Here is a 15144-nt window from a genome sequence, read left to right on the forward strand (position 1 = left end):
CGTGTATCGGTCGGGTATAGGAAGGGCAGTCGCGCTCATAGATGAGGCTGCATGGCGGGGAGCTTCTAGAAGAACGAGCTTCGCGGAGGAGCATGCGGGCAGCGGAGCGATGATGTCGCTAATGCCGGCGGAGCAGGGGTCAGGCTTCATGGCCGACGGTTGGCCTACCACCCCGCGTCAAATAACATTACTTTTTGGAGAATCTTACAATGCATTGAGTGATGTGTAGGATTTTAGTAAAGACGTTACTCGTTCCTCTCTATTCATTTCCTGGTATCGACACCTCCGTATCCTTGTGATTGTACATATACTCTTACATCTATATTTTAAAACGTTCAGTCATGTAACCATTTACCGTCTAGACCCCAGAGAGGGGAAGAACGCCAGATCCCAAACCATCACCTTTACGACGGCACCGAGGGCAAGCCATCTAAGACTTCCTCCTTCTTTTCCTTGGAAAGTAATTCATCTGGCTTGGATTCCTCACTGTAGGGCTCCTCCGCTGCCTGCTCTTGAGAGATCTCGGTCTTGTCAGAAGCTTCAGTTTCTTTCATAGCTTCATGGCCTGGCGCCACGATGTCTGCGTCTGAACCAGGGCCAAGCGGTCGGAAAACCTGCACGCCCTTCACGTCATTAAGCTTGTCTTGCTCCTCCCTCCATTTGCGTCCACGGTTGGTGTAACGCGAGATGACATCGCGGTAGTGCTTGAGACTCTTATCGATCGCTTCCTCGTCTTGCCCGATAAGCTCATGTCTTCGCGCCTTCAGCGCTGAGTACAACTTCCAACGTGTTTCCGCGGGTATTTCCTTCAGATGGTACTCAAGTTTCCAGTCGTCGTACTCGCTCAGCTGTTCTGGTCGGTCCACATAGCCTCCGTTGACCTGACTGCGGACAGTCAGGGTCCAGCCCATCAAAGGTCCCTTGGGGACTGATGCGGGCTGCACGGTATCTTCTGCGCTGGCCTCTTCTCCTTCGGCAGGCTCCGCAATCTCCTCTTGCTCCTCGACAGCTTCTTCGGCAACGTTGTCAGTAGACTCTTCGATGTTGGTCAAAGGCTCGCTTTCACGTGCTGTAGGTTCTTGTGGGGCCTGATCTGCACCGATTTGTTCGTCAACGTCATCTTGAGCCTCTTGCCAAGCGGCTTGAGCCTCAGGGTCGTCCTTTCCAATACCAACAACACGTCGTGCAAACTCTTGCTGAGCGGCCTCTCCAGCGTTTTGTATCTCGTCTGCTTGCTCCTCGGTGACGGGCTCGGCAAACACGTACATGAACGGCGTCTTGCCTTCGCGCGCTTCAAAGTGTAACCGAATAGACTGTTCAATGTTAGTGGAGACCCTCTGGTGGTGAAATGGGAGCTTACCGTTTCAGGGAATGCAGCGGTGGCCTTGGTAAGGATTTCATCAACGAGACCTAAAGACAGCTTGAATTCTTGGTCTCCTAGCACCGTGTCATGCTGGCCGTGGAGGACAGCATCCATGTCGGAGAGACTCAAGTATTGAAAGCCGAAGATGCGCTCAATGTTGTGGTAAGCGATGAAAATGCCGTCCATGCGTCCCATGCGGGCTTGCAGGGAGTATTTTAGCATGGTCGCGCGCGTCATGTCGTAGAACTCGCGCTCAAACGACTCCCACTCGCCCAGATTGTGACGAAGCTGATAGCCAGCGCCCTCTTCGTATTCCTTGTGGTTCATGCGGATCGAGATGACGGCGCGCGTCTTCAAGTCAAAGACACCCGTTCCAGGTAACCGCGGATCGATTGCATCCAGCTGCGAGCGCATCAGGAGATTACCCTGCTTCGAGTAGTGGTAGCATCGGCCAGCCTCCTTCTCGACGGCTGCCTTTTCTGGGTTGGACCTTCGGAACTTTTCGAATTCGCTGCGTTCGGTTGTGAGGAGCTTCTCTAGCGAATGACCCAGCCAGCTCATGATGTTGGGGCTATCGTAAGACTTGTCGGCGTCCAAGGCATAGATACCGTCCCTGTATCGGAGGAAGACGGCACTGGGGCCAAGCGTGATTCGGGAGAATCTGGGCGTAGGGTCAGGAAACTGGCGGGAGAGCATGCCGTGGTTCAGTTTGCGGAAGTTTGAGAGGACGTAGTGGAAGTGCTGGAGCATGCTCGACATACTCGAGGTGGAGCCTGTGAACTTTGTGCCAACCTGCTTTGTCAATGCTAGCAGAGTCTCATCCTTGGAAGAGGTCTTGTATTCGCTCAGCGCTTCAAAATCGAATTCGTTCGCCGGCATGATCTTCTCGAGGTAGGGATCGAAGTTGTACACTCGCGAGCGTGGGTCCTGCAGGCGATAGACACCGGGGTTGAAGAGGACGCGGTCGAGGCCATACGATAGCATGGGCACGGGTGGCTTGCCGACTTTGATCTCCTCGAAGTTGAGGTCGTCGGGGAACATTTCGCTGATGGGAATTGATTCTCGTTCTTCGTCCTGTTTCTGCCTCCTCGCCCTCTTGTCACCCAGAAGGGCCTCGATGAGAGATTTGGATCCATCCTCCGCCTTGACAGTTTCTTCTTGGCTATCGGAGCTCTTTCCCTTCCTCTTAAGCGTGATTTTCCTGAGAGCGACTGGCTTGGATTTGGTTGGGGCGGCTCGGGTATTTTTCAGTCGTGTTTGGCTGCGGGCAGCGCAGAAGAGGCAGACGGGCGTCCGGTGCCATTGCGCGGCTGGCGACAGCTGGCGACGCAGCATTGGAGGGGCGTGGCGGCGTGGGCGTGCGGGTGGCGTTGCACACACGATGGAAGTGACGCTCGGTCGCGACTGCACAGAAAATATGTCGGCGTTTGTTAACGCCGGGCGATCATTGCGATCACCATGTGACGTACACGTGCGAGCGTCCAGCACAAGCCCGGGGGTGGACGCGTGGAATGCGACGAGATACCAGAGACCCACCTGGAATCCACCCCTACTCGTCGTATCTCGCCCGTACTGCGCTGCGTATATCTTGTCCTGTCATTTCCCTGCAAACGCCGTGTGATTGTCGGGCCGGTGTGTAGCAGCCCGTCGCCTCTACGCACTGGCAGAACGGGCACCATACAAGACTGCAGACGGCCGGCGAAATCACGTCTTCAGTCCTCATGCCACGGAATGATGCGACGTCGTGATTACAGCACGCCTGCCAACCCCCTCCCGCCCCAAGCCGAGCCCGCCTTCTGCACCTGCTGCATCTGCTGCTGCACCTAATTGCTCCGCCGTTGACCTCCGCATTGTCTCGCGTTGCGCCCTCACCGTGATTGGCTCTACCGCCTTTCTGTGCCCAACCCTGCTATTCTGCCCCAATTTCCACCGCAGCTCTTCCGAACCCATCTCCCGACGCGACAATTGCCTCCTTCCCCCAGGAGCCCCTCTGCATGCGATAGTTGTGTCGCCGAGCTCGTGCTGGGCTGCGCGCGCCGATCAGGAATCTCGGAATGTCCAAAGACAAACGACGGAGCATCTTTGGTCGCGGCTCCCTTAATGCATTCGCGTCGCAAAGCAACAAAGATGAATCGCAGCCCTCGAATCTGCTGCGCAAGCGGCGCACGGCGTCCTTTATGTCCAACCTGTCCGATGTGTCGCAGTACACCGAGACTGCCTCGACCAACGGCAGCACGGTAGCGGGCAGTAGTCACGTCAGGGAGACGATAGATGGACAGCGGCCAAGTCTTTCGAAAAACAGCCTGAAGCGCGCCAGCTCCGTCTTCAGCTCCTTCCGCGGCTACAAACTCTCCGCAGACGACGACCCCGAACCTCTCTCGGCAACATCAACACGAACATCGACTGGCTTTGGAGAATACATATGGGAAGATGTGCACGATCGCCAGGTGCTGCAACATGGCGAGGTCCAGACGAGCAGCTCCATGTTTAGGAAGAAGAGAGAATACCTGGTGCTGACTGAGAAGCATCTCATCCGGTTCAAGAACCACGCGAAAGCGATCGAAGCATTTCCTGGGTGCGTTCCAGTGTCGACAGTGGCTCATACCAAGACTAACAAGCGCAGGATACCTTCGCCGAACAACCGCATGAGCTACTACCGCCACAGCCACAGCCCCTCGACCGGATCGTCCCACGAGCTTCAGTCTATGGCTTCAGAATCGTCTGGAGACCGCCACCAAGGCATACCTCTACGCCATATCGTTGCCGTATACCACCTCGACGACGGTCGGCCGCACTTTGCGCTGGAACTCTATTACTTAGACGACGAGACGAACAACGCCTCATCCATGACTCTGCAGTTCGGGGACCCTGAAGAGATGTTTTCATGGCTTAAGGCCATCAGAGAAGCAGCGAATAGGGCACGGCTGTCTGACGCGAAGCCCATCTCCGCGCACAACTCCCATCTGGCTGCGCGTGTCGTGGAAGCAGAACGCGACTATGTACCTCCACATTACGCCATATACAAAGTCGTTCTCCGACCGCAAGGAAAGACAACGACGAGAGTCTCAACTGATGACCTTGCCAAAGTTTCTGCTTCAGTATGTTTCCTTGCTATTGGTGTGCACAAAGTACACATTATTCCGTTGTTCAAACCATCTTCACAACGGTCTTCCAGTCCATCACTGGCCGCTCACAACACCCAGTCGTCGCATGGTATCCTAACGCTGACTGAAGTATGCGTGACCGAAATCGACGATACCTTCCAGTTAACATTCCGGTTGGTACCCTTCTGCGCTATGAGAATGCCGCTAACAGCACACAGAAAGCCGCTTGAACGTCCCAAAGTCCTCCATCTGGCATCATTAGCTTCGCGGGATATCGCTGTTCGCCTGCGATCCATAGAAGCTAGTCTCAGACCTGAGTGGGAGACGCGACCCTTTGACTTCCTTGTCCCAGACGAGGTGTATCATGACGTCGCGCGACAAGAAAGCCCACATCCGATGGACCAAGATTCTTTGGACAGAACCTTGATTGGATATTGCGTTGCTTACGATGTACAGCCAGAGAACATCAGCTATCAGATTACCTACCCTGCCGAGGATGCGCCACGATTCGAGCTCCTACCACCTGTCGGACTACGCAGAGCCCAGTATAATACTCTCGAGCTGCTCGCGGTCATGCGTGCCTTGCGCTACAACGAGACCTTTGGCGGTATCTCATTTAAAGATGTAAAATTGGATGTCTTGAATGGACTGAAAGATCCCAACGGCGCTGAGCACCTTTGCCTCAAGACAAAACGCGGCACGTATGCACGGCTAGATATCGAAGAGCTGGAGCGCTCTTGTCTACTAGTGCAAGAGATCCGCGCTCTTGCCTTGACGAACCGAAAGCTGCGTAGAATGGACTTTACTTCCTGCATCTCAAGAAAACCCAGAGACCACGGGGAATCTAGAGGCAGTGCGAGAGATCAGGGTTGCGGCATTGTGGAAGCCCTGTTTCCGCTGTGCAAGTACCAGACCACCAATGTCGATTGGATAGCATTGAACAAAATACAACTTGGAGATACAGATTTGGATTACCTCGTCGCGGCAGGTGTTGAGCGGGCTTGCCACTTCCGCGGACTTGAGCTGAGTGGGTGTGGTCTAACGGATCGGTCGCTTTCTCTGGTTCTGGATGCGATCCGCGCGCAGGAAACTACCCTGGAAGCCTTGGATCTGTCGTCGAACCCGTTCAGATTATCACCGAGCATGTTCGATTCTCAAATTGGCGTTTTTGGATACCTCACCAGACTTAACCTCTCGCATGTTGCGCGCTCGTCGGGCCTTGAGTCGCTGATATCGGTCGAAACCTTTGCTGGCTGGAGATTACAAGAGTTGATACTGAGCGGCACCTCGCTCAACTCCGCCATGGTCGATGCAATAGCTGGGTTAGTTCTACATACTTAACATGCTGCCATCCCTGCTAACCACCGCGTAGTTATCTTGTCAACTACAAACAATCGTCAGCTCTCCGTGAACTACGATTGGATCATTGCTTTTTGACTGGAAGTGATATTGCTTACCTCTTGCACTCAATGACCGAGCATCCTGGAAAAGCTCGCGAGTTACATTTGGATGTCAGTGAGAACAACATCGAAGAAGACCTGGATAAGTTGACCAAGGCGATCTCTAAAGGTCTCGCCCCATCCAACTTCACCCTCCGCCTGTTAGAGTTCGAAGAGGACGCCGACTTCCGCAAGATGATACTTGCGCTGGCCGCCAATAACACGATTCGGCAGCTTGATATCTCACGAGCATCCTTACCATGCGATGCCTCCGAAGAGACTTGCCAGGCGATGGAGAAGATGTTTGCTGATAACACCAGTCTTGAATGGCTTGACATTTCCGGTGAAGACTCCCGGCTAGAGACAACCAAGCTAGGTGTTGGTATCAACCGAGCACTACGGGGGTTGCAGCGCAACAAAACCCTGCGCGCCTTGTACATCCGATGTAAGTTTACATACGTCCATACTAAGTGACAAACGACTAACCGCAGCAGACCAAAAGCTAGGCGTACAAGGCGCCAGCACTCTCGCCGACGTGCTCAAAGTAAACACGACCCTCCAATACCTCTACTGCGAAGACAACGGCATAGCCCTAACCGGCTTCACCGACCTCGTCAACGCCCTCCACCGCAACACCACCCTCCTCTTCCTCCCCACGATGCAAGAATCGCGACAAATGGCCCTCAAGCAAACCGAAGACCAAGTAAAATCCATGCGCGACGACGTCTCCCTCCCCACGTCCTCCAAATCCAGCTCCGTCCGCAGCCGCCTCACCAACCGCGTCGTCAGCGGCAAGTCCTCCAAAGAACCAAACTACCCCATGGGCCTTTCGGACCAAGACATCAAAGCCGCGCTCGGCCTCGTCGACGAGAGTTGGGCGCGCCAAGAATACAGACTACAACAATACCTCCAACGCAACCACAACATCGCCCACGGCATCCCCACCGCCATGGACGTCGACGAAGAAGACTTTGAGCGGCCCGACACCGCAAACAGCCTCGGCAAGATCCTCGAAAAAGTCACCATTGAAAGCACGCCTACACGGGAGAAAGACGTCCAGCTAGGAATGGGAATGGAAATGTATAGCCCGAAGTCGAAGCCAAGTGGTGAGAAGGATGTTCCCCAGCTGGGTGTTTATACCCCCGAGTTTTATCTTCCGGAATTGCATACACCGGGTACGGGGACGCCGAGGAGCGAGGTTGTGGATTATGATGTTACGCCGTTGGAGAAGGAGCTCGAGATGAGCTTTGGGGAGAATAGGAGGGCTTTTCCGTTTCCGACGAGGTGATTGATGCCTATGAGGACTGTGGAAGCCCGCCCGCGTCTCCTCCCATCCTCCCATCCTCCCATTCTGGATATCTTCTCTCTGCATTTCAGGTCTCCTCTTGATCACGAATGAGCGAGAGTCCACCCATCCATGTACATATAGAAAGCGCGTTTGGTCTTTTGCATACGCGACCCTCAAAGATAAGGGGGGTTCATTCGGCGTTTTTGTTTCTCCTCTTCTTCTTATTTCTTTCTGTTCTGAACAGCATGCAACAATATGATGGCGGCGAGGGAATATGCATATCAAAGTTGGATAACGGTTGGGAGTTGGAAGGGGGGAGGTTCTGTGATACCATAGATAAGCGAATAAACAAAGATGTTCGAGGATTTTTTTGTTACTTTCAGATGACTATTTGGGTAGCAAGTTGGAGTTGCGAATGCGGTGAACACGCGTTCTCGATCGTGAGCTGAAATGCACATCTGCAGTACCCCACATGCCACCCCCACTAAACAAGCTCACACGTCCGAGCTTCAGCCGAAAATGTAGGCTGACATCACCTCCCAAGTGCTTCTTTCCGTTCGCGACTTGCGACCCGCGACCTTTCCCAATTCCACAGAACCATCCAATCCGATTCAACGAACTACATCATCAATCACATTCATATCCGGCCTTCGCAATTGACTAGAAGGCCTGTCTTTTATACCTCTCTCAGATGATTACTTAAGGTTGTGGATTCTGTGGATTCACGTGCGCACGCAATCGCTATCATGGTGCGACAACATGGTAGTTTGACAAAGGACGACGAGACGAATCAGGCGGCTTGGGAGGCGGCGAAGGGGGCGGCGATTGGGGGGACGAAGGTATGCTTTTTTTCTTTCTTCGCGCTGTTGTATTAGCATTTGACGAGTAACTCTGGATCATGAGTTTTGCTAGGGATGCTGTGTAAAAAGAGAAGGGTGTCGCGTGCGTCGCATTATCATGTATGCTGGTACATGTCTGTATTGAACTGGCTCTTCCGTGGATTGGCAATAATCATGCGATTCGTGGAAGAGGAACGAGGAAGATCGGGATTGGGTTGAAGAACGTGGGTGACATGGGTTTGTAGTATGATGGCTGACTTCAAAACGCAGTGGGGTGCTTTCTTCGCCGTGGCAGGCGGTGTCGCATATGCCTTTTCGCCTGTATACAAGGGCCTTACTGTTCAGTTCAAGACGTATGTTTCTTCTTTCCCTCTTTCATCCTATCCAATCAACCACCCCACTAACCCAACCCAGATACATACAAATGTCAGGCATGATACTCGGCGGGTACCTGGAAGCCGACAAGCGAATGATCAACTACCAACACCGCGTCAGACACCACAAGCGGGTAGCCCGGGATATGGAGATCTGGAGGCGGTACGAGGATTCTTATGAGGAGAGGGGAACGCCGGGGGTGGGAGCTGAGAGTGATGTGCATGGACCAAACGGGAAGGGGAATTAAGGTGCGGGATGATTGGGCGAATCTGCAGGAATGAAGGTTTGGTGTTTGTGCGGGTGAGGATAGCAAACAAGTATTTCTGCTTCTCGCTATATGAATCATTCTTCTCCATCTCTCCTTGTGTCACACTCAACATCCGCCCTGCATCCCAACTACACACACATACACCTAGAATGCCTACCGCATTCAAAACCCTGCTAAATATCTCCGACGACACTTACCCCCCGACCCTACGTACAGCGGACACGTGGGGTTTGTCCGGCACAATTACGCATCAGTATGCACTTCGTACGAGTTGGATACTGCTCCGCTTTGAGCAAGTAACGGAGTTCGTGTGTAGCTTGTGCAAGCAGCAGAAGCAGGCCCGTCTCGTAGCTGTAAAGGGTGTGCTATGGGATAATATTCATCACAAGGCTTGTCAGGCGTGTTATGACGAGCGGAATGCTGCACTCCATCGTGAAATGGATCTGGAACAATGCACTGCGAGATTGCATTGTTGACTTGATATTGTAAAGTAATAATGAAAGGACAATCATGGCTGTGTTTCTAGAAGGTGAAGCTTCCATCCGGTGTTCCTGCAGCCAGCCCTGGAGAGCTCCGGCAGCCAATGACGTGGTGGAGCGCGAAAGGGCATAGCGCCCCCACCCACGCCGCGGCCTTTTAAGCCACCTTGCGAATTCGCCTGCTCCTCTTTCTCCAGGCAGCACCAGCTGGTCCTCGTTCACGACACCTCACGACTTTACGACTTCACGTATACAACGGCTATAGCTCCGCGTAACGATGGATGTCTTTTGGACGCTCCCGCCCGTCTCTAGGTAAGCTTCTCTCTTCCAAGGAGCTCGGCAACCGCAGTCAGCAGCTCTCACCTCCCTCCCAGCTACGCGCAAACAACACGTCGCACAATCGCTAACAACCCCTACAGGACTATCACAGCTGCAGCAGTCGTTGTATCGGCTGCAGGCTACAGCGGACTTCTCAGCCTGTACCACTACATCTTCGTCAGCCAATATGTCTTCACGGTGTCGATGCTCCCGCAGCTCTGGCGACTCTTCACAGCGTTTCTGATTACGAAACCGAAGTTCGGCATCCTGCTAGACCCCTACTTTCTATACCAGTACGGCAGCTCCATCGAGCGGGAGTCGCCTCGCTTCAAGGATCCAGGCGACTTCTTCGTGTACACTTTGTTCCTCGGTAGCGTCATTGTCGTAAGTACCCACTGCACACGCGCGTACATAGCTTCCATCGCATCGACACAACTGTCTGCGACCTCTCGACTTCGGTCAAAATCACCTCCGCATATCTGCCCGCCCAGCCTGTTATTCCTAGCTGAAGCGGTTCCTGGAACGGAGGAAGAATACCCTTGCACATCATGCGGTTCCGTCATTCGCAATCATATAAAGGGACTTGTGTGGTGTGTAGGCATGGTGGGATTGTCACTTGAGAAAGCTTTGCGAATGCTCTCCATTTCGCAAGGCGGTGTTGGCTCCCTACATACTTTCGCGATTCGTTCCGCTTTGTTCACCTGCATCTTCTCGTCTTGATATCGGTGTGCTGTGGATGGACTTGTGCTAACAGTCCGCGCAAAGGCAACAGCAGGTGGCATCCTAAACCAATACACCTTCCTCCCGTCGCTGTCCCTCGCCTACGCATACACGTTCGCCCAAGATAATCCTACCCGCTCCGTATCCTTCTTCGTCATCACCTTCGAAAGCAAATACCTGCCCTTCGCAATGCTCTTCATGGCCTTCGTCATGGACGGTCCCGATGCCGCTCTCGGACAGCTTATGGGTCTCCTCGCCGCACACTTGTACGACTTCCTGACAAGGATCTGGCCTACGTTTGGCGGTGGCAAAAACTACATTCGCACACCTGAGATGGTGAAGCGCTGGTTCGGTGCTGCGCCGGGCAGCGTGCAGAACAGAGGATATGGGCATGTTGTGCAGGGACGGGGAGGCGCTGCGCAGCCTAGTGCGGCGAGGGCGACAGGCAATGCTTGGGGTGGAATGGGTCCCGGGAGGAGACTGGGGGAATAGACGTATGCGGCTGAAAATGTCGCGTGCGTTTGCACATTGAGGCTGGGTATTGTGGGATTTGGAGCTTTGGCACTTGATTGCACTGTCTTGATACACGAGATCTAAACATCTTCACAATTTCTTCCCGCCGATCCAGCTATTTCTTGATCCGCTGAGCTAGTTCGGAACATCTGCAACGATGCTGCCAACTAGCTCAGCGAATCAGGAAATAGCTTGATCGGTGGGAAAGAAGCTTTGGCACCTGACTGTATTATCTTGATGGACGAGGTTTAAACACCTGTACAACTTGTTTCCTGCCACGCCCAGTAATTCCGGGCGATCAGTGTTCATCTACAACGATTCGTTCAAGTAATTCAGAATCACCTGGACTGGGAGGAAACACGTGGTGACATTTATCATGACAGTATTCGATCATTTCGTCCAATGCCTCTTGGCTATAATACAATTCCTCCCTCTACGTGTCATGAATTCGTTTTACTTCGAGCTCCCAGCTGGATTGCTCGGTCCATCAACAGCCCTCTCAACATGCCCTGCGATTCCGTTCTTGCTCGCGTCGAACTGGCTTCCAATTACGCCGTCCTTGCTAAATGGGCCACCGACTTTCTCGCCGATTTGGCCGATTGCGCCGTCGGGGTTGACTATACACAATTGCGTTAGCGATGTGTTTCTTTACAAAATATATGAAGATGGTAGAGAGCAACATACAGTTCTTTCCAATAGCACCCGCACTGCTAATCACACTAGGGTTTGACTGTGGAATTGCATTTGTGCCCTTGTTTGCGCCCAGCTTGTCAGCCGCGGCTGTAGTGTTGTCGGTCATGTTTCCGGACATGTTGGGTGTGGATTGGTTCGCTGTGCCGAGGCCGAGTTGTTCTTGGAGGGGACCGGTGGATTTGGGCATTTAGTTGATGATTTGAAGTTTGTTGATAGGTAATCAGTGGTGAGAAAGAATGGGTTTCTTATATGAAAGGTAGTGGTCGTGCTTATGGGGGATGCACGAAGAGTACGTCACAGAGTTGCAAGTGACGATGGTGATGTCATGATGATATGGAAGTGGTGGGAGCGCAATTGCAGAAATACGCGATTCGGACAAAGTCGATGATGTATCTAGTGAGTAGCTTCCGTGGATCTCGATTCTACCTTTCGCATGCCAGAAAGTGGGGTGGAGATCTGGTGGTCGTGGTTGTGATTTGCTACTTGGGCCGACTATGGCGTTATGCAGCTGTCATGTACCTCCACGCGTGATCTACATGTTAAAGGTACCCGCACGGTTGGACATGGACGTAATGGGTTTGGGGAGGTGGAATGTGATTTCATGCATGCTTGCTGGTCTGGTATCATTGCTGGGTTGGTGCCGAGGACAACTGTATGGATCTAGGCGGTAATTACATGCGCGTCATGGCTAGGTGCGTCTTTTTGCTCGTGCTCCGCCTACTTTGGGGAACGACAATGGGAGCTTAAGCTTTGCGATGAAGTGGTTGGCGGTTTCGGCTTTGGTGAGCTTCATGCGTGTGAGGTCGGTTTGGGTTGGGGCGTTGAGCTTGCATCCGAGTTCGGCGAAGTATTGCTTGATCCTGTGTGGCGTTAGCATGGGTCAGGTCGAGTGGTTCTTGGGGAACGTACTCCTTGTTCTCGAGTTTCAGATCTTCTCGCAGGTCGTTCACGTCGACTTCGTAGTCGTCGACTGTGAGTGCTGCCGCTGCAATGTGTGTCATGAGGTTATCGACGTGCCAGCGGGACATCTCAAAGGAACTGCACAGGTTAGCGAGCCTTCATGGAATAATCATTGATAGACTTACCCCTCGGGAGCAAACTTCCTCCTGATGGCCATGAGTTGACCCGCAGGCGTGTCCTCACCCATCGCTTCCTCCAACTTCCCTTTCATGGGAATCTTCTTCGGCCGAGGTCCACCTCCTCCAATCAACGCCGAGTTGAAGTTGATGCAAAGCAGTATGAATCGCAGGGCCTTCAGCTTCTGTATCTGTTTGTTCTTGGCGAGCTTTACGATGCGCTTAGCAACGTATTTGCTGGCCACGCTGACTCCTTCGCCGACTGATGATTTTTGAACCCAGTCCTGGACATCGAGCATGGTCATGAGATCGCTTCCAATCACAACATCCGTAGGGTAAACATCGGCGGGGTATTCAGCTGCAAGGTTGGGTGTCGGGCGAGGCTTGGAGCTGTCCACGGCTGCTGCGAGATCGTCCTTGTTCGGCATGACTGCTGTCGCAGAGGCCATTTGCTGCAGAACGTTTTCTGCAACTGCATCGGTCCTGGCTGCGTCCTCGGCACCAGTTCCGCTCTTGATGGCGTTGAGCGTCCGGTCTTCAAGCGCCTTCCTCGACTTCTTAGATCCGAACTCTGCCGCGAGTGCAGCTCTCTTCGCCATGACAGTGTTTTGTGCCGCGTCCAATGCCTCTTGCTCTTCGCGCATTTCTTGTGCTTCGCTTCGCAGTGTGCTTCGTACGACAACTCTCTTGACTGGGACGATTTGTAGCTTGCTCGTCGCAGGGTCGAATACGCCAATGTAGTCTTGTAGCTGGCTCTCGGCGCTTCCGTCATGCTCTTCCTGTGCGATGTAATCCAAGCGAGGGTGGCCGGATGATTGGAACAGCATTTCGGTTTCCTCGCCTTGTGGTCGGATCTTGGTGCGCTTGTACGGGTTGAAGGATATCTTCGATGGGATGGTGAGACCGGGTGTGACAGCTTGAGCGCGTTAGAAAACATATCCATACATCATGCCAAGGTCTCCCGTCATTTGCGATGAATTTTGACGCAATGCGACAGCCTGAAGAGGTGCTATCATACCTAGAAGTGGCCCCAGTGTCTCTTTATTCTCTACCATCTTGACACGGACATTTCCCGTCGGCGCAACAGCTGTCTTCTTCTTTGGCCGTTCGCCATTCTGCTCCTGTCTCTTTCTCTTCTTTTCACTCATGTCGGCGTTGCGGTTCCGATATGGCAGCATGGGTCGCGTTGTGTCAAAAAGTTCGATCGCGAATTGGCAGAACTTTGGGCGGTCAGCTAGCAGGCATAGCCGAGCGACCGGGGTGATAGCTGCGCTAACCCCGAGCCGCCCTAGCGCATCCGCGATGACGTCCACGCGACTGACGCGTTCCAGACTTCCGCATCCGCATCGCAAGTGCGGCCACGGCACACACGGAGCTTCCCTCTATTGAGTCCCTTGTATCTAGTCAATGCAGTCGCCCTAAGACAGTAAACAATCAAACTCCATCTCCATCCTTCGTCTTCCTTCACCCATCATCACCGTCCATTGATTCATTGACTCCTGTACTGCTACCAAGCGCACCTATTTCACCAACCTCACCATGCCCACCGTCCTCCAGACAGCTGGCGACATGGTCGACAACCTTGGAAACAAGATCCATTACACCACGCGAAGAGTCGGTGACCAGATCGAGACCACCACCAACCAGGTCCTGCCACCCAAGCAGCGCGAGCACATGCTTGAGAGAGCCCGTGACTACGCTCACGAGAACCCCAAAGTAGCCGTAAGTTGTTCGATAGCGTCTGAAGACTCCCATCAATGACACTTTCCAGGCCTTCCTGACCACCCAAACCGCATTGACCGGTCTCCCGCTGGCCCTCTTCCTCGCCTTCGCAACAACAACCCTCCTCGTCTCCCTATCAACCTGCCTCTTCCTCGGCCTCCTCGTCTCAATCGCCATCACCTTCTTCCTCGTCGGCTTCGCGCTCCTCTTCGTCGTCCCCACCGTCATCATCGCCAGCTGCTCAGCGACCTTCATCTTCATCTGGGGCTTCGTGGGCTACATCATCCTACGCAGGTTCAATGAGGGTGAGGAGCTTCAGCGTGGCACTCCCGTTGGCGATAAGTTGTACAAGTTAACAGGCGGTAGATCGGGATATCTACAAAGCGATCAGACATCTTCGGAGAGCAGCAGTGACCGAAGGAGGTTGGGTGGTGGAAATGCTGCGAACGGCTCTAATGGCGGTGCTGGGCACGCACATGGTGGTGTATCGTCGCACAAGGGCGATGGCGGGCCTGTGAATGGCGTGAATGGTACCCAGGGCGCTGTTGAGTGGGAGAGGAAGTGGGCGGATGGTGTGCAGCCCAAGCCTGTAGTCCTGGAGACCGAGAATGTCTTTGAGGTGTTGAAAGCGGTAAGTAAACCCCCAGTTCTGCGTCGATGCCCAGCTAATTGTCGAAAACAGGAGGCTCCAGTTTCCTAGAAGCGTGCCTGGGACTCGAGCTCGGATTGCAGGTCTTGACGTATCAATATTCCTATAGCACCTTTGTACGCAAGCGCGCTGCCCTAAAACGATAAAGTCACATTACCTACGGTCTCCAAATTCTCATGAATTCTGGTGTATGCCACTTTTGTTCGATATGTCTTCGCTACTCTCTCATGAAATCTGACATCACGTGCAATATTTGGTCTTCTAGTGCCTATATAAACCTGCCCTCAGCGCGCCCCAT

General features: G+C 53.3%; 7 protein-coding genes across 7 annotated transcripts; 4 read left to right on the plus strand and 3 right to left on the minus strand.

Annotated features, from left to right (window-relative positions):
• Nucleotides 1–404: 404 nt before the first annotated feature.
• J4E86_010466 (uncharacterized protein) lies at nucleotides 405–2698 on the minus strand (the record flags this gene model as incomplete). The annotated part of the gene is made up of 2 exons (XM_051450964.1): nucleotides 405–1313; nucleotides 1361–2698. 2 exons carry the CDS (start codon nucleotides 2696–2698, stop codon nucleotides 405–407), a joined length of 2247 nt encoding a protein of 748 aa, XP_051297861.1.
• A 719-nt stretch (nucleotides 2699–3417) lies between these two features.
• Nucleotides 3418–7194, plus strand: J4E86_010467 (uncharacterized protein; the record flags this gene model as incomplete). The annotated part of the gene is made up of 5 exons (XM_051450965.1): nucleotides 3418–3938; nucleotides 3987–4640; nucleotides 4686–5789; nucleotides 5840–6351; nucleotides 6401–7194. The coding sequence occupies 5 exons, from the start codon at nucleotides 3418–3420 to the stop codon at nucleotides 7192–7194; spliced, it is 3585 nt and encodes a 1194-aa protein (XP_051297862.1).
• A 746-nt stretch (nucleotides 7195–7940) lies between these two features.
• Nucleotides 7941–8655, plus strand: J4E86_010468 (uncharacterized protein; the record flags this gene model as incomplete). The annotated part of the gene is made up of 3 exons (XM_051450966.1): nucleotides 7941–8033; nucleotides 8304–8386; nucleotides 8448–8655. The coding sequence occupies 3 exons, from the start codon at nucleotides 7941–7943 to the stop codon at nucleotides 8653–8655; spliced, it is 384 nt and encodes a 127-aa protein (XP_051297863.1).
• Nucleotides 8656–9432: 777 nt separating this feature from the next.
• J4E86_010469 (uncharacterized protein) lies at nucleotides 9433–10685 on the plus strand (the record flags this gene model as incomplete). Its single annotated transcript, XM_051450967.1, has 3 exons — nucleotides 9433–9467; nucleotides 9575–9857; nucleotides 10239–10685. 3 exons carry the CDS (start codon nucleotides 9433–9435, stop codon nucleotides 10683–10685), a joined length of 765 nt encoding a protein of 254 aa, XP_051297864.1.
• A 474-nt stretch (nucleotides 10686–11159) lies between these two features.
• On the minus strand, nucleotides 11160–11586 carry J4E86_010470 (uncharacterized protein; the record flags this gene model as incomplete). The annotated part of the gene is made up of 2 exons (XM_051450968.1): nucleotides 11160–11323; nucleotides 11391–11586. 2 exons carry the CDS (start codon nucleotides 11584–11586, stop codon nucleotides 11160–11162), a joined length of 360 nt encoding a protein of 119 aa, XP_051297865.1.
• A 501-nt stretch (nucleotides 11587–12087) lies between these two features.
• Nucleotides 12088–13623, minus strand: J4E86_010471 (uncharacterized protein; the record flags this gene model as incomplete). The annotated part of the gene is made up of 4 exons (XM_051450969.1): nucleotides 12088–12259; nucleotides 12309–12437; nucleotides 12485–13391; nucleotides 13494–13623. The coding sequence occupies 4 exons, from the start codon at nucleotides 13621–13623 to the stop codon at nucleotides 12088–12090; spliced, it is 1338 nt and encodes a 445-aa protein (XP_051297866.1).
• A 391-nt stretch (nucleotides 13624–14014) lies between these two features.
• On the plus strand, nucleotides 14015–14897 carry J4E86_010472 (uncharacterized protein; the record flags this gene model as incomplete). The annotated part of the gene is made up of 3 exons (XM_051450970.1): nucleotides 14015–14197; nucleotides 14247–14828; nucleotides 14880–14897. 3 exons carry the CDS (start codon nucleotides 14015–14017, stop codon nucleotides 14895–14897), a joined length of 783 nt encoding a protein of 260 aa, XP_051297867.1.
• Between the last annotated feature and the right edge of the window lie 247 nt (nucleotides 14898–15144).

The sequence above is a fragment of the Alternaria arbusti genome (genome assembly GCF_024043155.1).
Source record: "Alternaria arbusti strain BMP 1465 chromosome Unknown scaffold_22, whole genome shotgun sequence".
Classification (NCBI taxonomy): domain Eukaryota; kingdom Fungi; phylum Ascomycota; class Dothideomycetes; order Pleosporales; family Pleosporaceae; genus Alternaria; species Alternaria arbusti.